The following is a 15402-nucleotide window of genomic DNA, read 5'->3' as shown; positions in this document are numbered from 1 at the left end:
GAGCTGCTCAGGAGGATTTAAACTAGTAAGGTGGGTGGGACCCATGGAGGTAGTGAGGAAAGAGATCAATCTGAGACAGGTATAGTTGAGAACAGAAGTGAGTCTACAGTCAGGCAGGCAGGGACAAGGTAGGACTAATAAACTGCATTTATTTCAATGCAAGGGGCCTAACAGGGAAGGCAGATGAACTCAGGGCATGGTTAGGAACATGGGACTGGAATATCATAGCAATTACGGAAACATGGCTCAGGGATGGGCAGGACTGGCAGCATAATGTTCCAGGATACAAATGCTACAGGAAGAATAGAAAGAGAGGCAAGAGAAGAGGGGGACGGGCGTTTTTGATAATGGATAGCATTACAGCTGTGCTGAGGGAGGATATTCCTCAAAATACATCCAGGTACATTATTTGGGTGGAACTGAGAAATAAAAAACGAATGATCACCTTATTGGGATTGTATTATAGACTGCCTAATAGTCAGAGGGAAATTGAGAAACAAACTTGTAAGGAGATCTTAGCTATCTGTCAGAATAAAAGGGTGGTTATGGTAGGGGATTTTAACTTTCCAAACATAGACTGGGACTGCCATACTGTTAAGTGTTTAGATGGAGAAGAATTTGTTAAGTGTGTACAAGACAATTTTCTGATTCAGTATGTGGATGTACCTACTAGAGAAGGTGCAAAACTTGGCCTACTGTTGAGAAATAAGGCAGGTTAGACGTCACAGAATACGGGGGAATTAGCCATTGGGATACAGAACTGGCTCAGAGGTCGAAGACAGTGAGAGGTGATGTGGGGTTGTTTTTCAGACTGGAGGCCTGTGACCAGTGGAGTTCCACAAGGATCGGTGCTGGGCCCTCTACTTTTCGTCATTTACATAAATGATTTGGATGTGAGCATAAGAGGTCCAGTTAGTAAGTTTGCAGATGACACCAAAATTGGAGGTGTAGTGGACAGCAACAAGGTTACTTCAGATTACAACAGGACCTTGATCAGATGGGCCAATGGACTGAGAAGTGGCAGATGGAGTTTAATTCAGATAAATGCGAGGTGCTGCATTTTGGAAGAGCAAATCTTAACAGGACTTATGCATTTAATGGCAAGGTCCGAGGGAGTGTTGCTGAACAAAGAGACCTTGGAGTGCAGGTTCATAGCTCCTTGAAAGTGGAGTCGCAGGTGGCTAGGATAGTGAAGAAGGTGTTTGGTATGCTTTCCTTTATTGGTCAGAGTATTGAGTATAAGAGTTGGGAGGTCATGTTGCGGCTGTACAGGACATTGGTTAGGCCACTGTTGGAATATTGCGTGCAATTCTGGTCTGCTTCCTATTGGAAAGATGTTGTGAAACTTGAAATGGTTTAGAAAAGATTTACAAGGATGTTGCCAGGGTTGGAGGATTTGAGCTATAGGGAGAGGCTGAACAGGCTGGGGCTGTTTTCCCTGGAGCGTCAGAGGTTGAGCGATGACATTATAGAGGTTTACAAAATCATAAGGGGCATGGATAGGATAAATAGACAAAGTGTTTTCCCTGGGGTGGGGGAGTCCAGAACTAGAGGGCATAGGTTTAGGTTGAGAGGGGAAAGATATGAAAGAGACCTAAGGGACAACTTTTTTTCATGCTGGGGTGGGGGAGTCCAGAACTAGAGGGCATAGGTTTAGGTTGAGAGGGGAAAGATATGAAAGAGACCTAAGGGACAACTTTTTTCATGCAGAGGGTGGTACGTGTATGGAACAAGCTGCCAGAGGAAGTGTGCCAGAGGAAGTGGTGGAGGCTGGTACAATTGCAACATTTAAAAGGCATTTGGATGGTTATATGAACAGGAAGAGTTTGGAGGGATATGAGCCGGGTGCTGGCAGGTGGGACTAGATTGGGTTGGGATATCTGGTCGGCATGGACAGGTTGGACTGAATGGTCTGTTTCCATGCTGTACATCTCTATGACTCTATGACTATTATTTGAAACAGGTTGTTATGCACCTATTAATATGGATTGTTCAGCAAGATTATTCACAATTACAGAATGACATCTAACAGTAGACTCCTTGTTTTGGGCTTTGCAAACTCAGGCTGATTGAATACCAGTCTGTACTCTGCCTATTACCAACAACTGAAGGAACATCTGATTTTCACAGGAAAACAATGAGTGTTAAAGCCAATATGTCTGTCGTTGCGCTGGTACTGAAATTCATTCATGATATTGCTGAATTATGTAATGGGTAGAACATATTTTTGAACTGATAGTACATTTGTGGAAAACATCACTGAAGTAACCGTTGCATTGTAGCAGCATGAAATGGCTTGCTTTGTCTGTTAGTACATGGATACAAAGGGAACTATTTCTGCAAGATAGCACCTGTTTTAAATTACCATGGAACCTGAGAACCTTGGAGTTCCCCACTGCTTTGGTCAAAACACTGCCATGGAATTAGTGTTGAGTTAACAACCAATCAATTCCGTTTCTCCTGCAGGATATGCGTTATGATCATTTGTAATTTGCCATTCGCATATTTGCCTTGATGAGTGCAATTTGAAACGTTTCAGCAATATTCAAGTTCTGTCCCATCACACAGCGAGTAAGATACTCCAGTTTAACGAACTGTCCTTAAAAGCGGACACTTCCTATAATATAGACTGATCATTTTTATACAGAAGAAAGTTACATATTATTCATGAGCAAAGAGCTTTCAAGCCAATGCAGTACCCTTACAACTAGTCACCATCTTAATGCAGAAAATTCAGTCACCAATTTGGGTGCTGTAAGCTCATCCAAACAGCAATGTTGTTTTGAAACGATACTAACAGTCAGTCCACAAGGGAGAACTCAAAAGCAACATTTTATGAATTCTTAAAATATAAAGTAAAAACAGAAAAGGCTGGAAATTTTGAACAGATCTGGTAGCTTCTATGCTGAGAGAAATATAATTGAACTGCCAAGTTATGAACGTTCATCACAATCATACTGTCATTAATACAGGCACGGTTGGGCGACTTACAAACTTTTCGCTGTATTTTTTATGTAGTCACGTGACAATAAATCCCTATTCTCAAAAATGTCCATTCTATTCTATCAGGGTTAACTCCCATCGTCTTCAAAAAACGTAATGTTTTTTGAAATTCATTATAGAAGACAGACAAGAATTTGGTTTTACATTTTACAAACGAGGGAAGAAGAAATATTTTGAAACTCTGATGCTCAAAACTTCACGGGCTGGGGATGAGTCGCTGGGAGATAGATTGCTGTGAATACTCAACGATTTCATTATCGTTGGATCCTACGAATGGTGGAGGGGAGATTAGCTATCCCTCAAGTCTGTTGTCACCCAACAGTTCCGGTGACATTGTTACACAGCATGGGCTGTCCAATGACAACTACGCGCAATTCCTCTCGATTCGATTAATGTTTCCTCTTGAGGGAACTCCACCGTCTCCACCTCCTTCTGTTACCACGGTGAGACCCTGCTGCTGTGTCCCGCCCTGCAGCTACAAAAGGGAACGGTTAACAGGGGGCGGGGGGGAATGCTGAACGCAGAAGTTAACTGATAGTCAATCAAGGCCCTCTGATATTTTAAATGGCAATTCATTGCCCAAATGCAGTGCTAAGCGGGACCAGGGAGATCAAAGTTCTCCCATTAGGTCATGAGCGGGAGTCTTTTGAAGATCAAGCACTAATTTGCGCGATCCTTTGTTGCAGACTGGAAACTGATTAGCAGCCGCTAAAACCCAGAGAGTTCAGAAACAATCAATAGTGAGAATACATAAATTAGGGAGCACTTCCTAAAATAAACTCACTTCTACAAGGAAATATATTGATTTGTCACCTTACGATTCTTTCATTCTGAGGCTATCGTTGCAAAATGCTGCGGATGCTCGGAATTTGAAATGAAAAAAAAAGTTAGTAACACTCAGCAGACAGGCACCACCTGTGGAGTGAGGGAACAGAGAAGTCATAATGGACTCGGAAATGTCAACTCGGTCCTGCTGAGTTTCTCCAGCACTTTCCACCTTTATTTGTTGTCCTGTGTACCGACTGAAATTCAAGCAATTACTGACATACGTCATTTTGGGGGGGATTAACCCATTTATTTTAAGACGTTCCACAATTACATGATGTTTCGAGCTTTTTAAGGTATTATTTCAACATTGAGCTTTTACAAGTGCCGCGTCTCTTTTTACCTTTCATGTTAATATTAATGAAGTGGTTCAGAGTGCCATTAGTTTGGAATGATTGCCGGGGGTCACACCCAAATGGTTTGCTTTCGGCATTAACACTTCTGTGGGAGATCAACAGCTCTATTTCAGGCGATTAGCTTTCTTGGGTGGGAAGTGCTGGGACTGTTCATGTTAAGACCGCTGGCGCCGTGCTCCTGGAGCGAGTTATAAATGTGCTTTTACCAGCAGTTTACACGGGCGGAAAGGAAAATGTAAAACACTTCGGTGTAACACTGGAAACACACATTCAGGCACATTGGCAACGGCGCAGGCGCGAAGGTGACCCCTGATGGTCTTCCGTGTCGGCTATATAAAAAACCAAACAGCGCATGAAACTACTCCGCCCATCGTTCCCGAATAGACGCTGTTATAAAAGAGTTTGTGCAGTTACCCCTCCCCCTTTACAATTTGTTTCTGTTTGCGCGACCATTCCTGCTACAAACATGTCTCACTTTTAATATGATTTGGAAGTGCCTGATGAAGGAGCAGCGCTCCGAAATCTAATGCTTCCAAATAAACCTGTTGGACTATAACCTGATGTTGTGTGATTTTTAATTTTGTCACTTTTGGTATGCATCACATAATTAAAATTAATTTAAATTGCTTTCGTAGGTTATTTGAAAGAACTGAAGAGTAATCAATTCCTTAAAAGGTTTGAGAAATAATACTCTAAGGAGCAAAGGTCCTACGAAAAATTCTGTTCAAGTTGTGTTGAAAATATACATTTTATTGTAGTTAATGTACATCATCCATCCTTTGTAAACAGGGATGTTATAGATAGTCATTCCGATGATACAAGTCTCTTATACAACTTTTCATTAATAATTCTTGCCTTTATATTATTGTCTGGATCACATTGTTATCGGACATTTGGAAACGTTGTTTAGTGATGATTAGATTGCCCTACAGTGTGGAAACAGGCCCTTCGGCCCAACAAGTCCACACCGACCCTCCGAAGAGCAATCCACCCAGACCCATTCCCCTACATTTACCCCTGTACCTAACACTACAGACAATCTAGCAAGGTCAATTCACCTAACCTGCACATCTTTGGACTGTGGGAGGAAACCGGTGCACCAGGAAGAAACCCCCACAGACACAGGGAGAATGTGCAAATTCCACACAGTCAGTTGCCTGAGGCGGGACTTGAACCTGGGACCGTGAGGCAGCAGTGCTAACCACTGAGCCACCGTGCTGCCCCTGATATAGCGTAACAAGTGCCGAGAATATGACAGGTAGAGATTATTTTGAAACAAATAATTTTATGTTTAGGAAGTTATGTGACCTGTTCATTTCGGAAAGGAACAGGAGGTAGTGGCTATGTGCTGTGTAGACCCTGTGCTCAGACCGTCCGTCCAGCGAACGCTGAAGATTCTACCTCCGCCGTTTACACTCAATCGGTGAGCAGTTTCCTAGAATGACTCCGAGGGACCCATCTGACTGAGGTGTTTACGAGTACCTCTGTTCTCACCCTGGGAACTGCTTCATTGCCTTTTGATCAGCTGCAATTTGCGGGGAAAGCTGAGTCATTCAAAGGGTGCCGACTGGGCGGTAAAATGTGATTCATTAAAAAGATGAAATTAAATGTTTTGAAAGAGTACTAATTTTCTAGTTACTGAGGCGGGCAGACAGGGTTCTGTCTATTGTTGTAATGTAACATGAAGCTTTTAATGCTCATGATTCAACACAGTTCATCCTAATGGTGTTCGAACCTCTCCTACGCCTGCATATTCCATTTCATTCACTGCTTTTGCCCGAAACGTCGATTTCGCTGCTCCTCGGATGCTGCCTGAACTGCTGTGCTCTTCCAGCACCACTAATCCAGAATCGTTCTGTTCAATGCCACACAATAAACAGACTGATTCTCCTGTCCCTTCTGGCTTCTTTGCTGAAGGTGGTAACTCCTGCAAGGCTCGGATTCCCTAAACTCTTTAGGGTGATCTACAGAGAGTGAAGCAGGAAACTATGGCAACCCAACAAGTTTCTGTGCAGTCAGCCAGCGGTTGATTTTGGGATGGTGCCAAGGGACATAATCTGTTCCCCTCCACCTTTAATTTCTGTCCAACCATTACAAAAAATATGTGAAGAATTTGCTCACTACTAGGAAGGTCAACGTTTGTTGCTCATCTCTCCATTGAGAAGGTGATGGTGGTGAACAACTTTCTTGAATGGCTGCAGTCTCAGCAGTGAACATATTCCCACAGTGCAGTCAGTAGGGAGTTCCACGATTTTGACCAACACCAGTATTGGATAACAATATAGTTCACTGCCACCTGATGAAGGAGCAGCGCTCTGAAAGCTAGTGCTTCCAATTAAACCTGTTGGACTTTAACCTGGTGTTGTGTGATTTTTAACTTTGTACACTCCATTCCAACACCAGCATCTCCAAATATAGTTCAAGTTAGGATAGTCTATGACTTGAAGGTAAAGGTCATACATGTGTTGCCTTTGTCCCTCACAGTGGCAGAGGTTGTAGGTTTGGGAGATGCAGCCCAAGAAACATTGGTGAGTTATTGGAGTGCAATTTCTATGTCATCTACACTATTAATGGATAGACTGAGAGAAAGCGGTGGAACAAACAAAAACAGAATCGAAACTGAAAAAACCACAGAAGCTGCAAATCAGAAACAAAAACAGAAATTGCTTAAGAAACTCAGCATGTCTGGCAGCATCTGTGGAGAGAAAGCCGAGTTCAATGATCCTTCTTCAGATGCAACTTCTCATTTTCACCAGCTCCAGTTTTCCTTTTCTGTAGAAGTATCATTGGACTTGTAGTGTTAACTCTTGCCTTCTCTCCAAAGATAATGCCAGACCTGGGAAAGTGGAGAGTATTCTATCCTTGAAGATAGTGGTGAAGAGAAATTCCACTTTTATCAGGGTAGTGGGGCTGCATACCATTTTGAATTATGGTCTGTGGCTCTGTTGTCATAAATTGCATGACAAGCAAATGTTTACAAGTCTCTTCATCTGATGAGCCTGATTTATTGTTTTCCATCTGTGGCAATCTTTTCATCCTTCACTATGCCACTGAAGCACACACCACTGATTGTTCTCCAACTGGTAGTGAAACTGCCTTTGTTGAAACTCCTTGCACATTTCCTGATTACTCTCGCAAATCTTCTTTGTATTGCACTATCATCCATTAGCACATTATAAACAACTTCATTCCTACACTTCAATGATTCTTTCAATTCACTCTTTTGAGGCTCTGCTTTGCATATGTCATTATACCTTCATTTACGTGAGGATAGCAAACAATGAATGTTTTGTTGGTATTGTCACTGTAGTTAAGTAATTCGTGGGAACATTAAACCAAGCCATATTGCATATTGGACAAAACGTCCTCTGATAAGGCAACCTAAATCAAATATTTCTAGCAGCTTAGCAACAATGACATTTACATCTGTGGACAGTTAATACTGGTTTCTGAGTGCCTGCAAAGTGTGACAGATGCACCTGTGAACTAAAACCCTACTATGATCCAGTGCCTTCAGGAGGAGAAAATGTCAAAACAGAATCACATAGCACAGAAGATATTTAGTCAAGTTGTTCAATTCTACTACCTGCCATTTTCTCTTGGCCTGCCTGCTTCTAATTCACTCATTAAAAGTGAATCTGCTTCTGCTGTGAATTCCAGATCATTACTTTCTGTATTTAAAAACAAATCTCAAACCTTTCTTGTTATTTTTCTAATTATCTTGATTAAACCTGTGTCTTCCAGTCACTATTTATTCATGATGTTTTCCCTCTTTAAATTCTGACCCTGCTCCACACCTTCAAAAAGTGAAATATTGCACATTCTGCCAGACCTTGGCATTGCTTAACTCACTTCTTGATTCAAGCATTTTTCATTTTAACTTTGGTTCTTTCAGAGTCTATCCATCTTGTTAGGGGCCCTCATGTTAAATTCTCTTAGCGTTGTTAATTTATACTAGATGGAGGAACCTTTAGCTTTTAACATATCACATATCATCCCTTTCTACACTTCTGTTAACTTTCTCATCATGCACAAGAAAAAGGACCAAGAGCTTTCTTTCAGTAAGTAAACTTCATAAATTTGCTATCATGGTTCTATCTTTAACTGTCCCAATTGTTCTAGAGCAGCCCAACATCCCACCAAGAATCTTTCTGGGGATTGACCCTGAACTTCCTAGCATTGAGAAAAGTTCTGGCTTTCTCAAGATTACATTGTTCAGCTCATTAATTTACTCCTAAACTTCAGCACTTAAAATTTAAACAAATAAACAAAACAAACATTGAACATAGGTTCACTATGTATGTAGCTGCTGGAACTGGCAATGCATAATTTTGAACCATTCTTTATGTTGAATCAGTGTGGAAATTACTTCACATACTGCTATGAATACCCTATAAACATCAATAATTTGACTACAATTATGTTTGAAGTATTTTGATTATCTACTGCATACCATGTCAGAGTTAGTCATGAGTACTGGACAGATTGAAGCAGTGATACATCATTTGTCTGGAATGAAGAGATCAGTCTTGAGTTCAGGCTGCCGGCCCTTTAAGGCACTTTTGACAATACCAGTGTACCTTCAATATTGTGTCCTATTGGGAGTCTGTGTCAATCTTGCAATTTACAATGTAGAACCTACTGCCCAAGCTTTACGTTATGGCATGAAGTTGGATAGGAGAATTGAAAACTATGTTGGAACAAGCAACACCCTAAATAAGCACAATGCACTCCAGAAAAATGATCTTTTTGTTCGAACCGTCAATTTTATTATCAAAATAGATAGAAAAATTACAAAATTAAATAGGGCATTAAATAAGGGCAGTTTTTAGTTTTATACTGTATGTCTTCCTTGTTAGCGATATTGCACAACATGACTTCCCAAAGTTCCAAGTCCTGGCTACTGGAATTGTGAAGGTCTGGTTTCCATCAGGAACAGATGTACAGCCCCCCTGGCGAAGGATTCAGCAGCAGCGGGTAAAGAAAGGCCTGATACTGAGAAAGGCTTTGTTCCACGTTCGGGCAGTGGCCAGCAACCGGCTGCTGGTAGGCGGCCTGGGGGAAGGGGTGGGAGCCGCTAGCGGCCTGAAGGTAGTATCCCGGGAAGGAGTTGGAAGGCAGGAGCGGTTCTCTCATCCGCGCTGGGCTGGTCAGTAAAGCGGGGCCGGCGAAGGAAACAGAGTACAGATCCTGTAGCTGGCGCTTGAGCTTCATCCTGCGGTTTTGAAACCAAGTCTTCACCTGGGAGTCAGGAAAATACACCGAGTTAAAAACAAAACAATTCCCTTCAAAAAGTGTACAAATCCTTGCAACATGATAAAGTGCAAGTCCTCAGGCTGTACAGGTCAGAGTGGAGAGGAATGCTGACACATGGGGTGTTTTGGGAGTTACAGTGAGTAAGAATGGGCTTACAGAGAGAGGTTCTGCTGACTTGCCTGAGTCTCTGACAAGTGTAGTAAAGCTGCCAGCCTGGACCTCTCCGCCGCCCCCAGGTAGGTGTGCCGCTTAAACTTCTTCTCCAGCTTGTGGATCTGCTGGGCGGTGAAAGCGGTGCGCACACGCCGAGGCCCCTCGCTGTCAGCCTCCGGGTTTCTGTCCGCCTGTTCCCCCTCCTCCTCCTCATCCTCCTCCTCTCGGACTGTACAATCTGATCGGCCAGACTCACTCTCCGAGGCCCAGCAATCCTCACGACCGGACACTGCACAACAACAAATCAAATATTAATGCTGTCAGTGAGCGTCCGCGTCTTGCTGGACATTCTCAGTGAAAGTGGCGTTTTACTTACACTCCGCGCCCGCTGAGTCTTTCAGAGCCGGTTCCTGCCCACACTCTCCCATCCAGGGTAGCGCTTGTCTCGTCCGTTCCGATGGGGGATCCCGAGGTTCTGTTCGCCTCTCTTGGGAGATGTCCGTCCTAGGCTGTGTTGAGTTTAGGGGATAGAAGCTGGGAGACAGGGGAAGACCCGGGCTGTGTTCCTCAGCTTTTTCTTTAGTGTACCTCTCGCGGCTACTCCGAGCAAGCCAGTCAATCGAAAAGTTTCCTTTGACCATCATCTCCCTGTGTTTTGTCACTCCAGTGCTCTCTGATCCGTCTGAGTTGCTTGCGAGAAGCTTTGAATTTATGTGGCCTTTCGCAGCGGAGATTTCCATGTGTGAAGAGACTTCAAAGCAAAGATAACGGACAGACAATGCCAAACAATTGGCTCTAATTTAGGAAATCATTAATGTTCTGGAGTATCCGGCAAATCTGTGAATGCTGGCTCCATCATGTCTGCAGCCCTTCTCCCTGGCCTTCCTAAATGGGACATAAAATTACACATCTGAAGGATGCGTGCTGTTTCGTAAATAGGCATGATTAGTAATGAAAGGAATATATATTTATACACGCTAAACACGTATCGCTTTCTTTTAGAGTCGCTCTCAGCAATTTGCAAAGTGTATCCGCTGTCTAACATGGGTGTATAATCAGCCAGTAAAACGAAACTGGGTTAATGTGTGCCCTACGTTCAAAAAGTCTCTGACAAGGAGATAGACAGCAATACAGTCACATCGAAAGAAACTTTAATCCCAGAGAAATTCACATCTGTTTATTTTGACGAGCTTTTTTTTCTCAGTATTTTGAGTTAATCAATCTAAAAACATCAATGTATTAAGACATTACTAACCGTTGACTCTCCAGCGAATCTCAACTCCTCCTCAATATAGTTTTTTTTCCCCAGTGAAAGCGTAAAATAACTCGAATAACATATCCTCTTGAGTTAATCGTTAAGCTAATCATATGAAATGTCAGCAATGCTGGCCGTTAATCTTGGCCATTTCTGATCCATTAATTCTGATGCAGAGCTGCTCTATTTCTTGCCTCTTATTATCTTGCTTCCTACTATTTTGTTACGTTGACACATGTTATAATCTCAGTGAGTATGGAACATTTCATCTCAAATGTGCCTTATATGTTTAGGAAAGTGGTACTTAATGAAAATAACACAACTCACGGTTGGATGTTGAACTTAAGCTTCAACAAGTAGCCTTATACTTGAAAGTTAAAGGTTGGAGGTCCCAGGCCCTTATCAAATTTTTTTCAGTTACTTCACTGATTTAACTTCACTAACTAGCATTTCTTCAGAGAATACATCTGAAGTTCCAGTAAATTGCTGACCTAATGGTGATTTCTCTTTGATGCCAACATGTCGAACTTGAATTGTCGAAAAGGAACTTTCATACTGACATTTCTTTGACCAATTATCCTCTTACTGTATTTCTCAACATTTCTCTCCATGGTTCTTTGTATATTTAGGAAACTGCATTTTGTTAGTAACAATAGATGGGCGGTATAGTTTGCTATCATTTCTTACCTGCCAGCAATATCTTATGGAGATTTGATAAAATCCAATGTGAATTTTGTTGTAGCACATTGTGAGGTCGCAGACCAGATATATTTGAAAGGAACAGGCTAACTGGAGAAGAGCAAAGCTGAAAATTTAAATTTCTGACAATAACTGAACATATGATTATTAACACCACCTTAGGTTCAAAGGAAAGATTCTAGGAACATACATCATTACTGATACTTTTGACACCTCCTTCTGACAGATCTTACACCATGAAAATGTAGTCTATCTGATGACAAATGAATTCCCAGGAGAGAACCAGTTAAATTGGCATTCTGCCTTTTTCCACAGTCTCTACAAACTGTTTGAATTCCACCTCCAGTATTCTACTACAATACTTTCCAGGTGCTGTCACAAAATGGTACCATCCACAGGGAATTCTCTACAGTCCTGTCTTTGGTACCCATCTGGTGGATGAGGGGGCTATTAAAGTGGGAGAAGCCATTTCCAACCTGTTTATTATATTACTTTATGAAGAAAGAAGGTTATTACTCCACTCTCTAGGTCATTAGTACTTTGTCAATCCAGATGAAAGTTCATCTACTTGGATCTTTACGTATTTCTGCAACTACAGAGGTTGCCTGTATTTCTAGCTATTATTAGTTTGCTTTACAAACTACTTAATTTCTAGGGTGTAGGTTTGCTCGCTGAGCTGTAGGTTTGATATCCAGACATTTCATTGCCTGGCTAAGTAACATCATCAGTGGTGACCTCCAAGTGAAGCGAAGCTGTTGTCTCCTGCTTTCTATTTATATCTTTCTCCTGGATGGGGTTCCTTGGGTTTGCGGTGATGTCATTTCCTGTTCATTTCCTGAGGAGTTGATAGATGGCATGTCGATCTATGTGTTTGTTTGTGGCGTTGTGGTTGAAGTGCCAGGCCTCTAGGAATTCTCTGGCATGTCTTTGCTTAGCCTGTCCCAGGATAGATGTGTTGTCCCAGTCGAAATGGTGGGTTTTTTTCCATCCATGTATAGAGCTACGAGGGAGAGGGGGTCGTGTCTTTTTGTGGCTAGCTGGTGTTCGTGTATTCTGGTGGCTAACTTTCTTCCTGTTTGTCCTATGTAGTGTTTGTGGCAGTCCTTGCATGGGATTTTACTTAATTTCTCCTTCAGATTCAGTATTGGAGCCTCTATAAGAGAAGTTACAAATACTGGAAATACATGACAGAGCTCAGCATAGAATATTCACTGAGATTTCTGGTATCGACTTACCTTAGATCTTAAAACAGGTTTATCTTTTAGCTGTGGAGGCACTAGCCTTTGAATTTGTACATGGAGAAAGTGAGGGACTGCAGATGGTGGAGAACCAGAGTCAAAAGGTGTGGCACTGGAAAAAGCACAAAAGGTCAGGCAGCATCTGACGAGCAGGAGAGTCGACATTTCGGGCATAAACCCTTCATCAGGAATGTGTACAGCACTTTCAGAATATATCATATGTAAGTGTTCTCTTTCCAATTCTCATTGGCATCACCTCCTGGTATTACCTCTGGTGTTTATATTTATAGAGGCATTGAGATGTACATCATGGAAACAGACCTTTCAGTCCAACTCATCCATGCTGACCAGATACCCTAAATAAATCTACTCCCATTTGCCAGCTTTTGGCCCATATCCCTCTAAACACTTCCTATTCATGTACCCATCCAGATCCCTTTTAAATGTTGTAATTGTACTAGCCTCCACCGTTTCCTCTGGCAGCTCATTTCATACATGTACCACCCTTTGCATGAAAAAGTTGTTCCTTAGGTCCCTTCTAAGTCTTTCCCCTCTCACCCTAAGCCTATGCTCTCTAGTTCTGGATTCCCCCAACCCAGGGAAAAGACCTTGTTTATTTACCCTATCATTGCCCCTCATAATTTTATAAACCTTTATAAGGTCACCTCTCAGCCTCCGACGTTCCAGGATAAACAGCCCCAGCATATTCAGCTTCTCCCTTTAGTTCAAACCCTCCAACCCTGGCAACATCCTTGTAAATCCTCTAATGAACCCTTTCAAGTTTCACAACGTCCTCCTGATAGCAGGGAGACCAGAATTGCACACAGTATTCCAATAGTGGCCTAATGAAGGTCATGTACAGCCTCAGCTTGACCTCCCAACTCCTATACTCAATGCTCTGACTAATAAAAGGCAAACATACCAAATGCCTTCTTCACTATCCTATCCAACTGTAACTCCACTTTAAAGGAATTATGAACTTGCATTCCAAGGTCTCTTTGTTCAGTAACAGTCCCCAGGACTTTGCCATTAAATGTATTAAGTCCTACCCTGATTTTCCTTTCCAAAGTGCAGCACCTCACATTTACCTAAATTAAACTCAATCTGTCATTCCTTGGCCCATCTGATCAAGATTCCATTGTATTCAGCAAGGTAACCTTTCTTGCTGTCCACTACACCTCCAATTTTAGTGTCATCTGCAAACTTACTAACTATTCCTCTTATGATTTGGAGATGCCGGTGTTGGACTGGGGTGTACAAAGTTAAAAATCACATAACACCAGGTTATAGTCCAACAGGTTTAATTGGAAGCACTAGCTTTCGGAGCGTTTCTCCTTTATCAGTTGATGAAGGAGTAGTGCTCCGAAAGCTAGTGCTTCCAATTAAACCTGTTGGACTATAACTTGGTGTTGTGTGACTTTTAACTAAGCTATCCATAACCTCTTTAAACAGTCTTGTAGTAAAAGTTGACCGTTGGTCTGACTGAGTCTCTCTGGGTAGCCTATACTGTTTGAAGAAAGCTACCAACTCCTCTATCACCTTTTTTTGCCTTGATACTCCATAATGGAATTGCCTCTAGAAATCAGGTAGACACATCCATTTATGGTTAACAAGTACTGGCTCCCACTTTTAGTTCTCAGGAGGGGACCTACACAATCAATTATAACCCACATGAAAGGTTCTTCAAATGTGGAAATTGGCAACAAAGGTGCTGGTTTTATTACCGCCTGTGGCTGACCTACCATTTCTCATGTCTGACACGTATGGCAAAAGTTAACCACATCTTTGTGCAGTCCAGGCTAATAAATATGTTTTTGTACCTTAGCCTCAGTCTTTTGTACTCCTAGGTGACCTCCTACAGGTGGTTCATGTACTAGAGGTGGCAGAAGACTGGAGGTTGGCTAATGTGGTGCTGCTGTTTCAGAAAGGTGGTAAGGCCAAACCAAGGAACTGTAGACTGGTGAGCCTGAATTCGGTGGTGGGCAAGTTGTTGGAGGGCATCCTGAGGGACAGGATTTACATGTATTTGGAAAGGCAAGGACTGATTAGGGATAGTCAACATGGCTTTGTGTGTGGGATATCATGTCTCACGAACTTGATTGACTTTTTTGAAAAAGTAACAAAGAGGATTGATGAGGGCAGAGCATTAGACGTGATCTGTGTGGACTTCAGTAAGGTGTTCGACAAGGTTCCCCATGGTAGACTGGTTAGCAAGGTTAGATCTCATGGAAGACCGGGAGAACTAGCCATTTGGATACGGAACTGGCTCAAAGATAAAAGACATAGGGTGGTGGTGGAGGGATGTTTTTCAGACTGCAGGCCTGTGACCTGTGGAGTGCCACATGGATCGGTGCTGGGTCCACTACTTTTCATCATTTATATAAATGATTTGGATGTGAACAGAAGAGGTATAGTTAGTAAGTGTGTAGCTGACACCAAAATTGCAGGTGTAGTAGACAGCGAAGAAGGATACCTCAGATTACAACGGGATCTTGATCAGATGGGTCTATAGGCTAAGAAGTGGCAGATGGAATTTAATTTAGATATCTGTGAGGTTCTGAAAATGTGTTGCTGGAAAAGCGCAGCAGGTCAGGCAGCATCCAAGGAACAGGAGAAT

General features: G+C 42.3%; 2 protein-coding genes and 1 long non-coding RNA gene across 11 annotated transcripts in view; 1 reads left to right on the top strand and 2 right to left on the bottom strand.

Annotated features, from left to right (window-relative positions):
• LOC122561108 (kinase non-catalytic C-lobe domain-containing protein 1) overlaps positions 1–15402 on the top strand; it is a 351506-nt gene that overhangs the window by 221461 nt on the left and 114643 nt on the right. The gene's annotated exons all lie outside the window — the stretch shown is intronic.
• Positions 2820–5282, bottom strand: LOC122561111. 2 transcript variants are annotated; one of them, XR_006314911.1, is made up of 3 exons: positions 5248–5282; positions 4172–4513; positions 2820–3472 (listed from the first exon to the last, which is right to left on the bottom strand). It is a non-coding gene; the product is annotated as an uncharacterized LOC122561111 (long non-coding RNA). The 2 variants fall into 2 exon arrangements; XR_006314910.1 differs by lacking the exon at positions 5248–5282 and having other exon boundaries at positions 4172–4599.
• Positions 8942–10578, bottom strand: LOC122561109 (homeobox protein vent1-like). Its single transcript, XM_043712546.1, has 3 exons — positions 9970–10578; positions 9620–9882; positions 8942–9425 (listed from the first exon to the last, which is right to left on the bottom strand). Exons 1-3 carry the CDS (start codon positions 10331–10333, stop codon positions 9114–9116), a joined length of 939 nt encoding a protein of 312 aa, XP_043568481.1. The 5' UTR covers positions 10334–10578; the 3' UTR covers positions 8942–9113.

This window comes from Chiloscyllium plagiosum, chromosome 22 (assembly GCF_004010195.1).
Source record: "Chiloscyllium plagiosum isolate BGI_BamShark_2017 chromosome 22, ASM401019v2, whole genome shotgun sequence".
Lineage (NCBI taxonomy): Eukaryota > Metazoa > Chordata > Chondrichthyes > Orectolobiformes > Hemiscylliidae > Chiloscyllium > Chiloscyllium plagiosum.
The sequence above is the reverse complement of the archived record's forward strand: the minus strand, read 5'-3'. Positions and strand labels throughout refer to the sequence as shown.